General features: G+C 38.2%; 1 protein-coding gene across 4 annotated transcripts in view; it reads right to left on the reverse strand.

The window, feature by feature from the left end:
* CTBP1 (C-terminal binding protein 1) overlaps nt 1-15,173 on the reverse strand; it is a 238,594-nt gene that overhangs the window by 168,776 nt on the left and 54,645 nt on the right. For all 4 annotated transcript variants that reach the window (XM_027662644.1, XM_027662640.1, XM_027662643.1 and 1 more), the window contains exon 2: nt 13,355-13,513. In XM_027662644.1, coding sequence (XP_027518445.1) covers nt 13,355-13,412 — 58 coding nt within the window. In that variant the 5' untranslated portion in view covers nt 13,413-13,513. The remainder of the gene's footprint in view (nt 1-13,354; nt 13,514-15,173) is intronic.

Raw genomic sequence — 15,173 nt, forward strand, 5'->3', positions numbered from 1 at the left:
TAATCCTGTAATGCTGCTAGAATGACATAACGTAATTAAAATGTAATTGATAAAAAGGGAAATGCACCATTAATAGAAAACAGCAAAACACATTGTGTTAGGGAGAACAATGTCATCTGGTTTTGGATGGTTAAGCAAAGTCAGTGGTGTTACTGCCAATCTACATTACAGATTATACCAGTAATGTCAAGGATATGATGATTGCTTGAACTTGCTTTTATTTATAATTTTAGCTTTCCCTTCCTCCCCCTACTCTGTCCTTCACAGACAAGGAATGCTGCATACAATCACTCCTCTAGAAGTTTCCAGTTTTCAGTACCTTTAGTTAAAATACGAAATTTTAGCAGTTTTGCCAAGCTAAATTGTTTTAGATCAATTCAACCTTTCATATAGTAAAGTAGCCCAGCCAAATTAAGTATGAATGTATGGACTTTCTGCAAATCATGAAAACTTTGCTTCTACTATTTTATAAAGTCTTTATGCAAAACACAGTTTAAGGTTTAAAAAGCAGTGGCATCTGTAAACCCGGCAACCTAAGTCAAGGTCTATCCCATGCTTCAGCTACATTTGAAAACTTCTAAAAAGACTCAAAAAAAGCCCACTCATACTGGAGAAGGAAAGCAGAAGTATCCAGCAGCCTTTTAAATTAACTGCTACTAATAAATCAACCTCCTTTTATGCTGGATGTAAGTGTAGTTCAATTGTAACACCAAATGAAAGATTTTCAAGGGAAAATATACCTCTATGTTCCTATAAAGGAATGCTGATAAGGCTTTAATTTCTGAACTTCATGGCAGTTGTGACCTACAGAATTGTTGCAAACAGACAAAGAATTCCAGGAACCAGAGTCCAGCTTTGATAAAAGAACAAGCTCTGCCATACTCAGGCATGAAGGAAAAAACCAAAAAGTGGAACAGATACAAACTGCATCCAGACCAGAGAACTGCACAAGTAAAGGGACACAAAACACTAAATGGAAACAGACTTGAAGCAAATCAGAGGTCATAGTAACTCCAAGACTAAGGAGTCAGGTGGCAGGAATACGATAACTGTGTTTAAACAAACTTTTTAAAATAAAATATCTCATTTTTGGATACACAATATTTGATTAAATTTTCAAGTGACCTATATTGTGTATGTGCACTCACATATACACAAAAGGAGTTTCAGAGGAAGCATAAAGAATATTTTTAATAAGTACTCCAAAATGTAATGTTCTCCTGTCTGTGCTAACTGGGCTCAATTATCACAGTTGTTAAATTGAACATTCATAAGGGACTGTTACAGAATGAGGCTATACTACTTTTTTACTTTGAACTCCATCTTCCTATCTGAAAATTTTCTGTCTAATTTTATCAATGCAACAGGATAAACTCGCCTATAAGTCAAGGCAAGTTTAAGATAAGTTACAAGTTTGCCTTGTAAATAATTTTAAAGGAGAGCTTTTAACATTGCATGAAATACAAGACTTTTATCTACAACAATCCAACAAACTTTGTTTAGCAAATATATTTTTCAATTAGATAATGACATCGTGTCCAGGAGGTACAAACCAATCATCCTTCAGGAGAGACCACAGCTTGTATCCAACAAGCCTTTGGCACCACTGGTGGAGTTGACATGAAAACCCCACTGGTATTTCTTTTAAAAAGGAGGAATCCACAACTTCAGGAAGGGGAGGAGTGCTTTCCATGAGGAACTTGGAAGTAGAGACTCAAATATGTGCCTGAAGTGTGAATTTCCTTCAGTTCTGCACAGAAAATGAGAGATGGAACAATCCACCATATGTGAGGTCTCCAGCCTCACTAGCTTCTGGAGACATAAGCCTAAGGGATGGTAATGTTTTGGAACATTACTTAGTGTTTTCCCACCTAAATCATGTCAATACCACTGTTTGCAAAGAGCCTCAAGTCCTCTTCATCTAAAAGGCCTATAATTGATCACTTAGTAAACAGTTAAATATTTTTAAACTACGTGGAAAAGTGATTTTAGGAACATATTTGCATGCGCTTCCATTCATAAAGTACTAATGCAATAAAATCAGAGTGAATGAAATAAAGTTGAACATTAAATTTTAAAAAATAAACATTTAATGCTAATTAATTTCAGTGGAAATCCACTTGTGTATCACCAAGCAAAATATACATATCAGAAACATCAGAAAACAAGGAATGAAATAAAAATTATTTTATTCCCTCATTAGAAAAAAGAACCAGAAAAGCAAAAGACTCAGAATTGCAGGGGGAAAGGCAGGTAAAGACCACGTTTGACTGCAAAACCACCCTATATCATCAAATGCACCAATGCTACTCCCTTGGTACACCAACCCCTTTAAGGAGTTGCTCTGAAGCTTCTTTCACCAACTATTCCAGGATACAATAATGCTGTTGATTACTGTAATCACAAGGAACCTATAAGATAACCACTGATTTATGATTAACACAGATAAAACCGAGCGACTGACTAAAAATTCTTCACTGGATGTTTGCAGCTCTGGAATGAACTTCCTTTTACTTCCATGTATCAACATCTTGGACAGGGGGCAAAACTCATCTAATCTTCTGACATTTTGAGAAGTTTCACAGACGGGGACACAAAAATTAAACAGGAAAGATTTTGTAATCTTTATAATAACAAACATTTCAGAATTCTAGTGAAGGATTAGGACCCAAGGAAAGTTCAAACCAAACTGGCATCTATTTCAAAAATATCACAATTTAATCTTATTAAGATACAGTTAAGAGAGAAGGGGAAAATGAAGAAAACATTCTGGAGGTATGATACACAGTTTTTAGAAATACTTTTCAGGGTAAGTTTCTTATGAGACTAGACAGGAGGAGGCAAGGACATAAATAGCCCAGTGAGGGGGGCCTCACCTCAAAGAAAAGACACAGTCCACAGCTTTAAATCTCCATTCAAAAATGGAGACTAGAAGCACTAGAAACAGAGAAGCTTGAATTTCCCTTCCTGAGACATTACTGAGCTCAGTTATCCCATTTTTTTTTGCTGACAGAATGAGTTGATCTGGCATCACCTGGCACATCGATAGCAGCAAACCACAGAGAAAGGGTAACAAACCCCCTTCAAAAAGCTAATCTTCTTTGGACTGATGGTAGCCTAGAACAGAAAGTCTCCCAGTTCATGGGAAGACCCTCTTGCCTGTTGGAGAGACACTGTTCAAAGTGGTGCCGCTTTGCAGAAACAACTTTCAGACTCCCTGGTCTAGGGAGGGAACGTGGTTTGAGTCTGGGAATGGACATCACTTCCTTGGCCAAGGAATAACCAGGTGGCACTTTTTGTTTCTGTTCGCAATATCTGAGCACCTTTCAGACAGATTTTCAAAGGAAGGCAGGCTTACCTAATTGCATCTGTCCATCTACCTGCTGAGCCCTCTTTAATTAAATCCTTAACTGACTAGCAAATTTCAGCCAAAAGCTGCCAGTACTCTCAAGGAGAATTAAGTTCCTACAAGTTTCATTAAGGAGAAGGGGAAAAAAAAGGGGGGCACCAGATGAGAAAACAAACTCAGATTAGAGGCCCTGCTTTGTGAATGGCTATGGTAGGACACGAGCAGTAATCCCTTCCATGACACCAGTCGGCCTCTGGACACAGACTGACTCACCAGCACAGAGGCATCTCCAACCCAGCCAACTGGTGCCTTAGGAGAGGTGCTGGGACATGCCCGGCACGTGACTTTCTTGAATAAAGCACCATTATGCCCACTATCTTTCTGCAAAACGAGCTCCAGCTGATGTGTGCTCCATGTGATCACAGAAGGGTTTTGCTTGCTGTACATCTGCCTCCAAGAGAGCTAATTCAGTTTGAGGATCCTGCCTTGTCTCAAGCAAAAAATGCACATTAAACTGCTCAAACCTGCAAGGGGAAAGAAAGTTAAAATGATCTTCAAGGTCAGGGTGTTGAGCAACCTGGTCTAGTGGAAGGTGTTCCCGCCCCTGGCAGGGGGTTGGAACCAGATGATCTTTAAGGTCCCTTCCAAGACAAACCATTCTGTGATCCTGTGATCTTGAAGCACAGAGGGTACTTGAAAATCATCCATAAAGTGCAAAGGGATTTCAAGGCACTGATGATTTTAGATGGGTTTTGAAATACTGAGAAACCTGCCTTCCCTGTAACTCCTAACTTTGGGTGTCTATATCCTTTTCAGATCTGGACTCAAGCATGTTGCTAGGCTGCCAACAACTGCCAGGCAACAAATCACAGCACATAGATTGAAGCCACACTTACAATGCAGCATATTGAGCATGTTTTATTGTTAAGAAATCAATAATCTGCATTGCCATAATAAAATGTAAAATGTGATTATATTTTTCCCCAGGGGGTGGAAAAAATAAGAATAAAAAAACCCATAAATCATTCTTATTGCCCTTACGAAGTAAAACTTATACATTCATTCTTCAATCTGTTATAAAATCAAATTAATTTCCACTATTAATGAACAAAGCCACTCACGTTGCACAACATGTAATTAAGATTCCTACTACTTCTTTCTGAGCTCCTTCTATTCATTGCCCCACCAAATTATTAAAACAAAGCAGTTACTATGGTAACTAATTCATTCTCTGCATTATTATATTGTTTCTAAACATCAGCGTCTAGTCCTTCTGACTTACATGCCCTAAATTCCCGTTTGAAATCCTAAACTTTTGTCTTGTTCATCAGGAAAGCCCTTTACAATCTATGCATTCATGCAGATAAGGATAGCTAGAGCACAGCTGCTTTTGTTTATTGCAAGAAGAAGTAAGTGTTACTAAATTATTTGAGTTTGATAAATTGGTGATGCCTGCATGTAAGCACAGAGCAGCACTCGGGGAACAAGGATGGGAGTTTGTGGAGCACCACACAAACAGGCAAAGATGACCATCTGCAGGTTGGCTAAACTAACAGCCACCACCAAAAATGACTGGCAGATGTTGTGGAAACTAAGCAGCACCTGCCTAAGTGGTATTTGATACCCAGGAAAACACCACATGCCTATGACTGATACAATCAAGACAGAAAGGAACAGCAGGGAATAAGAAAATAGTGATAAAATTGCCTGGGAAAAAAAAAAGTTTTCTTAGCACTTAATAAAACTATTTCTTCAAATGTGCACTCCTTGACAAAAAGAGACATTTATCGTGTATTTAATTAACACTTATAATTATTCTTGATTACCTATTAGCAGGAGTCAGAGTCTAATTGTATTTGAGTGTCATCATCTAGCACACAAGGGAACTTTCTGAAAAATAGAGGCAGGATCAAAAGAATAAAGAGTCTTTACTCTTCATCTTTTGCTGTCCTACTGCCATTACCTGTAATTTTTGGCGTGGGTTTTTTTGTGTGTCTCCACTTAAATGACAGAATGACAGCTTTGAAAATTCAGTGCACAGGATGATACTTTGAAAAATAAACACCAGGAAAAGGGAAACATGAGTAATTTTTAACAGCTAATTTCTGCCTTTAAAAAAAAAAGTTCCAAACACATCTGCTCAAAGTCACAAGCAATTTAAATTTAGTTCTCACAGGAAAGGAAGAAGGAACGTTTTCATTTAAGTATCTGAGCAGGGTCATGAATCACTGCAGGATTGTGGATCTCCAGTGGTACCAGTGGGTGTGCTTTCACCTGAGGCAAATGTCAGGTACTTTCACAATTAGCAAAGCCTCCCTTTTAAAGGGATTCCAAGAGTATTACAACAGCCTGCTGCTATTTATATCCCAGGAGCTCTGAAATTCTCCAACAGACTGTTTTCTGTCACAGAAAAGGAAAAGGCACAGAGGTAGCTTTTGTTTTCCAACCTGACTTTGGAAGAACTACCAGATAAAACACAGGTTTCTTAACTCCAAATGACCTATTAATCAGATCACAATGACTTTTCTAAGGAGGAGAGACATTTCTGCAAGATACTCTTCCCCTGGTAAAGCCTGCATGCAATTCCTCCTGCTTAAGGAGAGGCACCCTTCAGGTTCAGTACTGACCTCGTGGAACAAGGACACAAGGATGGAGCAGCAGATGCCTCCAGCACTGGAAGAATGTCTCCACTTTTATTTTCTTGTTTTCACTTGCATAATCACACTCCTGACTGCACTAAGGCAGGAAACAAAATAAAATCCTTTTTTGCATCTCAGACTGCACTTCCCTGAGGATGGGAACTGCCTCTGTGAAAGCTGAACACAACTGCTTTAATTAGATGACTACTTAAATTTTTCAGTATGTTTACCTAGACACTTAATCTTTGCTCAACTCAGTTTTTTCAGAGCACAGTGTAAAGCTACATATAAATCAAGGCCTTCCAGTGCATCTTCCCTGACCTCAGGCAGAAATAAGTACATATTACCAAGTACTTCTAAAGCTTTTAAAAGTTTTACCAGGCACTCATCTGCACTGTATAAAAGGTAAATATGAAGTCTGAAGATACTTTTTAAATTCTCTGAACACTATTCAGGAATCAGATGATGAGCTGTAGTTACATACTGAATTTTGACTCAAATATCTATGATACTACAAATACAATTATTACAACGCTTTAAAACTAGTGTCATGCTATATTATTTTCTGTATTTAAAACTGTCTTTGACACCAACATTAAAGGAAACTCTTCTGACTTCATTCTAGTGTCAAGATGTGGTGTTGTGGATATATCACAGCTGAACATAGCTGCTGTCATAAGCAAGCAGTGTCTTTTATTTCAATATACCAATCACAACGTAGCAATACAGATAAAATATATAATGCTCAACTGCAAAAAGTACAGTTTTTCTTTAAAACATTCATAATGAATCAGTGACTTGAATGTTTCAACAAAATCTAAAAATCTCACTGAGATTCCTTTCTCCATATGGTTTCTTTTTTTTTCTCAGTTTTCTTGTTGAAGTAATGCTTTTCATTAGCAGCTACTGTTTAGTATCATTTAGGGCAAAATGGGCTTTTAAGCTAATTCTTTTTTCATACTGCTTGCATTGTTGCTAGTAATATGTCTGGAACATTGTAGTAGCTGAAATGCATACTAATCCAAAAGCTGTTTAGGTAGCACACCCTGAAGACTCAGATTAGGAAAGCAGGTGACTGCAGCAAGCCCAAAAGAAAGCCAAAACCACCTTGCACTGTAAATACTGATATTAAGGACAAAACCAGAAACCAAACATAAGCCTGTGCATAAGCATTTCAACTATAATTCTAATGAGATAAAGAATGTTTTTTCATTAGGGTAAACACACCCCAAATATGCAGATAATTTTCCTTAGTATTTGGGAAGTGGCAAATGATCTCCTTATGTGACGATTCATGGTAGCACCATTTTAATTTTATTATTTCAAAGTCAACTTATCTTAGTCCTTTGAACAGCCTTCCTGTTCTTTGAAGGCAACTTTTACCTAATTCTCTATATTACCAAATACTCAAAAATATTTTCAAAGTTCTTACAAGCAAAACACAGTTCTTACAAGCAAAACACAGACTGTGTTGAATTGTTAAACAACGCTTGTATGAAACACGCAGAAGTGTGTATTTTTATGTTAAAACACTTGTATCTGAAAGTAACTTTGTTTTTTCATAGAATATTCTGCTTAGGTTATCCATAGAAAACTCTGCTTGCTTAAGCACTTTCATTTGTTACAGTTGAAAGATCTGATAGCGGTTCCTGCAGAAAGATTTTGGTAGCTTTTACTATCTGATTCCTAATTTAATTTATACTGGATTTCTAGGGAGAAAAGGAATTTTCTCCAGTTCAGACCCTTATGTATTTGCTGAAGGCACTTAAGGTTAGAAAATTACATTTTTGCAAAGGTTAATTGGTACTTTATAAAGGAGCGACTTTGACTTCGGAAACAAATGATAAAATATTAGGAATCTTTTAGCTCCCTCTGCTGCCCTAATCCTTCACTAAGCTGCCTTCTAAAGTCTGTCAAAGACACCAAGCAACTAGGCAGCCCATTAATCCCTTTTCTTAAGAAACACTTGGCATATTTAGTGTGCCTAGTACTCAGATCAGTCAGCATAAAGAAAACTCATCTGCACATTGTACTATTTCCTTATTTTCTCTGGTATCTGTAGCAAGTGAGACAACAAAGAACATTTTCATATTTGGATGTCAGTCAAGAAAATTGATTATCTCCTTCTCCAAAGAACTTGACATCTGCAATTCTCACGTCAGAAAGAGCTAAGGGCACTCACTGCCTGCAAACATTTATTCCTCCTTCCTTTTATTTACGATCAACTTACACAGTACATACCAACTTTAGTAAAAAGCCTTTTCCACATTCAGGGAGAACCCAGGCCTTGCCAAAGTAGGCCATCTCCCCTATTAATATGCAGAAAACTTAACTGCCTAATTTCACAACTGCAAGAGGTCAAATCACAGTTTACACCAGCCAGATAGGATCCATCAGTGGTCATGAAAAAACACTTGGTATTTGTCAATCTGGTACTTTCCACTTGTTAAGAAGCCAAGCTATTACATGCACAAGCAAAAGCAGTAAAAAAAAAAAATCAGGAAAGAGAATGCATTTTTTTAAACCAAGTCACTCTGTATTTTGAGATTTCTTTATCAATTTGGAAAGACAACTAAATTCAATTCATACCTGCTTTTTTTTTTCTCTGCATTCCTCCTGGAACCATCACCATACCAGATCAACTCTGAGGTGGATTCATCTTACTGAATCTCATGCAATATAGCACAACAAGCAAAAAAAAAAGAAGCTCTAAAACCATGGATGTTTTCTTACAGGGAAAGAAAGCCTAGGCCACGTCCTTGAAAAGAAACTATTCATTTATCGTGCACTTTTACTGTCCTTCAAAATGTGTCACACTTGGGTATTTGCCAGTAATCAAACGTTCCCAAAGAAAGGCTGCCCTTCATAAAAGCAAAGATGAGAGATTTTATCTGAAATTTCAGAAATTCATCCCATTAATATGCACTTTATTTTCCAATTCATGATTCAATTCCTGGCCAACCCTTCTTTCCTTAGGTAACAAAGTGGCACTGTTAAAATAGCTAAAAAACATTTCAACTTTTCTTCTGGGCACTTTTAAAAAGGATGAGGCAACATGGATAAAGAATAACCTGCAGATGAATACTAGTGCTCCATAAAAAGGAAAAAGAAAAGACTTCGAATGAGTGTTTGAGAATTCTCAGGTGTGCTAAGATGTTTTTTGCCTCCTTAAAAGCAGAATTAGAAAAAAAATTTTAAAAAGAACATCTGTCTGGGGGCAGATAGGGTCTTCACAGACTTGTACTTGCACATGCTGCAGTCTTTGCTGTACAAATATCACATGAGGTGCTCTGGGAAGAAACTTCTGGTTTCAAGCAATTATCAAACTAGAAAAGTCACTCTCAGTTTTGCAGTTTCATTTCCAGTATTGTGCTGTAGTTTGATCCCTATTACCTGTGTAAACAAGCAAGATGGAATGAGAGAGGAGACACCCCTTTCCTCCTCCCAGTTCCACCAGTGTCCCCAAGCTCCCCCCTGCAAAGAGTTCCCTAAAGCTTGGGAAGCAGTGGCTGCCTGAGCACTATGTATTACACAAAATGATGTATTTAGAGAAAATTCACTGTGCTCATCAAGCCCCTTCACAGACAATTCAGACAATGCAAAATTTTCCCCACATGCAGCCTGTTCCCTCCTGCTTCATCTATTGGTGCCCAGCAAATGCAACAGAGGTCAGACATTCCAAGGTAACTTCCAAGGAAGGGTCAGTGAAACATACACACATTTAATTAAGGATTTCTAGAATATAAGCAAATACACAGCATTGTTTACAGTTTGCTACAATATAAAGCACAATAATACCTTAATTAGAGATAACAACTTTTCAAAATGCCAAAAACATTTTGAATTTTTCAAATTACCCACAAAATGAACACATTTTATTTTTGCACTGTGACACTTCCAACTGTTCTGCCAAATGTATACTACTATAATTATGCTTTGCAATCACCAGCATCACCGGAGAGGGGGACAAAGAACAATATAATCAGTAACTAATTAAGCTTTCACATGCCTTGATACCATTTATCTTCAAGGGAAGAATCCTAAATGTTATTTTATAAATTATGAAGTGAGATTAATATTAGCATCTCAGAGTGCCCCAAATCATGTCCTTATGCCTAAGTATAATTCACAGCTACTGGAGGAAGTTAGAAACCAGAATTTAACACCTGGCTTTTTCAAGGGACGATCTTCAACAGCACTGAAATGTGCACGAAAATATAATTGGAAACAGCTTTGGGATTAAAAGCAAATATTCAATTTGATATTTAAGAAGTCACTGAAGGGAATCACAGGTACCTCAGAGACAAAATCATTTACTCAGCTACATTAAGAGAGGACTAATTGGTCCCAAAGTAATAGAAACAGGAGGGGTTTTTTGCACTGAGTATCAACTGAAATTTATCAGTACTACTCCCATACTATCATTAGCTCACAAGGTAATAGGAAATCCAGTGCTGCCTGTTCAGTTTGCTTAATTTGCATGATTAGTTACTAAAAGCATGTGTGCAAATTACCTAAAGGCACGGGGAAGCAGATCAACTCAAATAACATAGTACCTGCACAGTTATCCAACTTCCCAGAGCATTTCTGGTAACCCACGAACCCCACAGGAAAAGCTGTGTGCAGTCCTGTGCCATGTTCCCAACGTGAGCATTTCAGTTTGGGGATCTGGTCCATGCCATTCACTTTTCAAAACCTGAACTTCAACTTGTTATATCCCCTCCTCCAAGAGGGATACAGACAGTGATGAAATGCTATATGGCACCACCAGAATGGCACTAGTGTTTCTTTATGGATAAAATAATATATTAATGTCCGCCCATCACATATTATGTTCAACCATTTATAAAAAAATACAGATTTAGTAGTAGTTAGCAAATTATTGCAGCCTGTTTCTAAGTGAACTTGCAATAAGAATAAAATGCACCTGAAAAATAATTCTCTTCTGAGGGAAAGTTCAAGAGAAGAAAGCTATGTACAGACTGATAAACAAAAAAGCTGATAGAGAAGATAAACCACCTATATAATAGCGCACTACATTTCCTGAGCTTTGTAAAATATTACGCATATTTCCAAAATATAAAACACTTAGGTTGTGTTATCAAAGGCACATACATTAGAGTATTCAATTTTTAAACCTGAACAGGACCATATGTATAAAAAAGCCATTCTATAACAAACCAGTCTCCTAGTTTTTATCCCACTTGACACAATTGCAGGGATAGCAATTTAAAATCATCAACCAGAGAGATGTGCTTACAAGCCTCAGAGAACATTTGGGCACACAGACACTCAAGAGTAGCACACAGCTCAAACACTTTAAAGAGCCAAATTGGGTTCCCATAACCATAAAATTCCAGGCATGTTTCCTTATCCGTTGTTTTACCCCTTCTCCTCCTGACCATCTCCTGCCTTGTCTTCCCACTCTATTTTCCCAACCTGGCTATTTGTCTAGCACATGGTAAATGGGATTAGGAAGCAGAGGTGGCTAAAACAACTTTTTTCCCTACGTTATTTTCCAACTGGATCAATTCCCTGCCCTGCATGGCCGCACAGATTTCACTGGAGGATGCAGTGAATTGTGCAGAGCTGGGAAAAACAAGCCAGACAAAAGGCGCTGATTAAACAGCATCACTAGATGTGAGCACGAAGCCTGGGGGAAGCCACTGCTATTTCAGTCACAGTGGCTGCTGGTCTGTCACCTCTGTCCCTGGCAACATTCCTTCCCACATTATCACAGACTTTCTTGCCCTCTTAAGTTGTTCTGCTGCTCAATGTGAGGCCATAAGGAGGCTGAAATTGCACTGAGCGGGTTGAGCTGATCTGACTGCTGGTTGCCACCAAAAGGGACAGGTTTCTCATTCCTCTTCACAATTTGCTGATTCATCTGACTAACACAGGCCAAAACCAACCAACCAAAAAGAGTTAATATTCTCCATTTTTTATTGAAGAGTCAGATACAGAGACTTTAGATTGAGGACCTGAGACTGGGAGCAGAGAAGGTGACCATGCATCAGCACACTCCTTCATCATTTCTAGTTGATCCAACTGTAGAGTTGCCCAGAAAGTGGGGCAGCTTTCACGATTTCCCTGTCCTCAGCAGTCAGTTCTCCATTTCTCTGAGCAGGGATTAGTCTCCAGTGAGCAGATTCAACTGGCCACTTGGCCAACCAGTCTAGGTGGGACCTGGCAACCATGGTCGGGCTTGGTCAGTTTTAGAAGAGACTAACAAGGAGATTAATCACCTAAACCCAATGTGGAACTGCACCCTTTGATACTTGGATAAAATGTCTCTTTCTCTGGCCATGTTAGGCTAAACAGTCCCAGCAACCCCCATTGACATTTTCCAACTGCCCCTTCCATGCAACTGCTTTGTCAGCAGAACAGTGATCTAGACTGAGGAATTTACCTAAAATGGAAAATATACCAACAAAGAAGGGTGTTTTCAGTATGAGCCATCTCCTCAATGTAGCTCATTATATGGTCACACTCACATTGGCACAAAGGAAGGGGAAAAGACACAAAAAGCCATGCTCACACAACATGGCTGCCACAAAAGAGTCTCAAGACCAATGTGTGGAGGAGCAAATGTTTCACCTGCAGTTCACTGCTCCAGCATTAGACATGATACAGAGACCATGTGCCCACGAGTCTTTTGCCATAGTGTCAAAATGAAATTAACTGTTTTCTTGCATTTTAAAGAGGATCTAAGATCTCAAAATAAAAATTTAGTCCAAATCATTCATGAATATTCTTACAAATAGTACACCTTATACCTCAATCTGCTTTCACACCAGCTCTAAAAGCACATTTGCAGAGAATACCCGGAATATAAAATTTGTCATTTGTGACAAGGTAAAATGACATACCCAAACTATTACCTTCCTTTAACTAGAATTCAGGTTATTTTTTTTAATATTCATTAAAATTTGGGGGCCTTCTGCAATTTTTTTGTGTTTTGCTTTCACTTGATTTTTTTACTTCCTTTCAAGGATCAGATACAGGCTGTTAAATCAATCTACATGGAGCAAGCCTGTAGATAAAGACCCTTGAGAGCACTATGTGGTCATCTTAGTCTTTTAAGATTGTTATTTTATATAAAACCACAATCTTTCACAATGTCTGAGCAGAATGTTGTAAAATGCTAAGATGAAAGCAAACTCAATTGCAGAACAGTTCACACTCTACTTGCGTTTATTTGCCTAGATCTGTTTTCAGCATTTGTGCACAGTCAGTATCATCTCAACAGGAACTGCAACTCAATTAAAAATACACTGAATGACCGAAAGAAAAGAGTTCCAGTCTTCAGAAATATCAGTAATCCACAAAATTAACACAGTAAACGTTAGAAATTGAAATGCCCAACCTTCAAATATGCGATCCAGACGTTGCCGCTTCACTTTGTGTTTGTCCATTAGAGACATAAGAGTGGAAGCTCAAAGAACGTCCCCACACAGCTTGGTGATGGTCTCCTCACACCAGCCACCAGTCAGAAATGCTCAGTCTTTTATAAACTTATTTTCACCTGTGAACAGAAAGACAAAATTATTAAACTGTAAAACACACCTTTTTTTTTTTTTTTTTTTTTTTGGTACCTCTTTCCAGAAAGATGATCTACATGTATTCTAAAGAACTAAAAAAAAAAAACTCCATAAAGTTCTTAAATCATATTAGGTAATGTGGTATTTCACAACAAACTGCTTTTTAAGCACAGAGAGATGCAAAGCACAGGGCACAGCTCAGACAAGCTGGTTTAGAAATGCTCCGAGACAGCTGCTGTTTTCTGCCTTTTGACTGTCAAATACTTTCTTGCCCTTTCACTGAACAACCCCCCAGCCAATGCAGGTATCCTGGATGGGCACAGGCACATGATTCCCATAAAATGACAGAAATGTGTTCACCTGAAAGGAAGCTGGAAAGCCACAATTTTGCATCGCAAAGCTCGCAGGGAGAGAAAATGCTCTTTTCGTTCTTAACTTTTAAGCCCTCGATGATGAAGGAAACCAGAGTTTCGACTTGGGAGTTGAAGGAAACAGGTCAAGGGGCACAGACACGAGGAAATGCATCATGGAGACAACACAGAATGCCAACATCTATATCAACCAAATGGCATTTAAAGCAGGTTTATGCATGACTAGGCAAGCTCTTTGGCAGCAAATACAGCTAAGCACTTTTCAGATCCCGTGTAGCTGGGCAAGACAGCGTGAGGGTATTGCAACAAGCAGTCTGCATTTCAAGCCAAACCACTGAGAAGCAGGAAGGGGGGGATGGGGTGAGAGGGAGGAAAAAAATCCCTCAGTGACAGTCCAATCACAGCATTAGAATATAAAATGCACATAAGCAAGTGGATGGGGGAAAAACAATCCAGATCCTCTAAAAAGCATAGTCAGAGCACCACTTTTATCCACCTTTAAATGTTTCCGCAGCCTTTGAGAAACAAACTCAGACCACACTGTATTACAAGCACAGTGCACACTAAACTGAGCCAAATAATCCACCTCCCTGTTCCTTTTTATTCCTGCTCAACAGCTTTCAACATCAGTGGATAGGATTAAATGGCCTTACAAGTGACTGAACCTAGAAATCTGCTTGTTTCTTTCTAGAGGCTCAGCTCTACTAAAACCAAACACAGGCACACCTCAACATATGATCAAGATTCATGCACTCTGAGTGAAATGATAAAAAATATTCTGAATATCAAGAACTGCACATTTGCATTAAAATAAGTATCTTTATCAGAGCTACCTGGCTTGGTGCATTTGGACTTTGCTAACAGAGTTCTTTTCTTTGTGGGTTTGGGCTTTTTTCTTATTTAAAATGGGGTTAATGTGCAACATTCACCGTGCTTTTAACACTCATTTAGCCTCATCCTCCTCTTCACTTTTCCCCCACACCTCTTTTTCTTTATCCTCAAATTCAAGATTCTTCTGATGTTTTGCATAATGTCTGACTACAGCTGAATACAACATCCCATCATCTAGAGAGGAAAAGAAGTTGGTGAAGAATGTAGAACCTCACTTTTTTACTCTTTAAAAAACAAAAAGAATATTGCCATTTTTTAAATTCTCTTACATTTCTTAACATTTATATTCCTCTAAAATATAACATTCTTCAATATTCAGTGTGGCTCTGTTAAAAAACTGCACGACATTACATCAAATCTAACATGGATTTGAAAACCTTAA

This window comes from Corapipo altera, unplaced genomic scaffold (genome assembly GCF_003945725.1).
Source record: "Corapipo altera isolate COAL_440 unplaced genomic scaffold, ASM394572v1 95, whole genome shotgun sequence".
In the NCBI taxonomy this organism is placed as follows: domain Eukaryota; kingdom Metazoa; phylum Chordata; class Aves; order Passeriformes; family Pipridae; genus Corapipo; species Corapipo altera.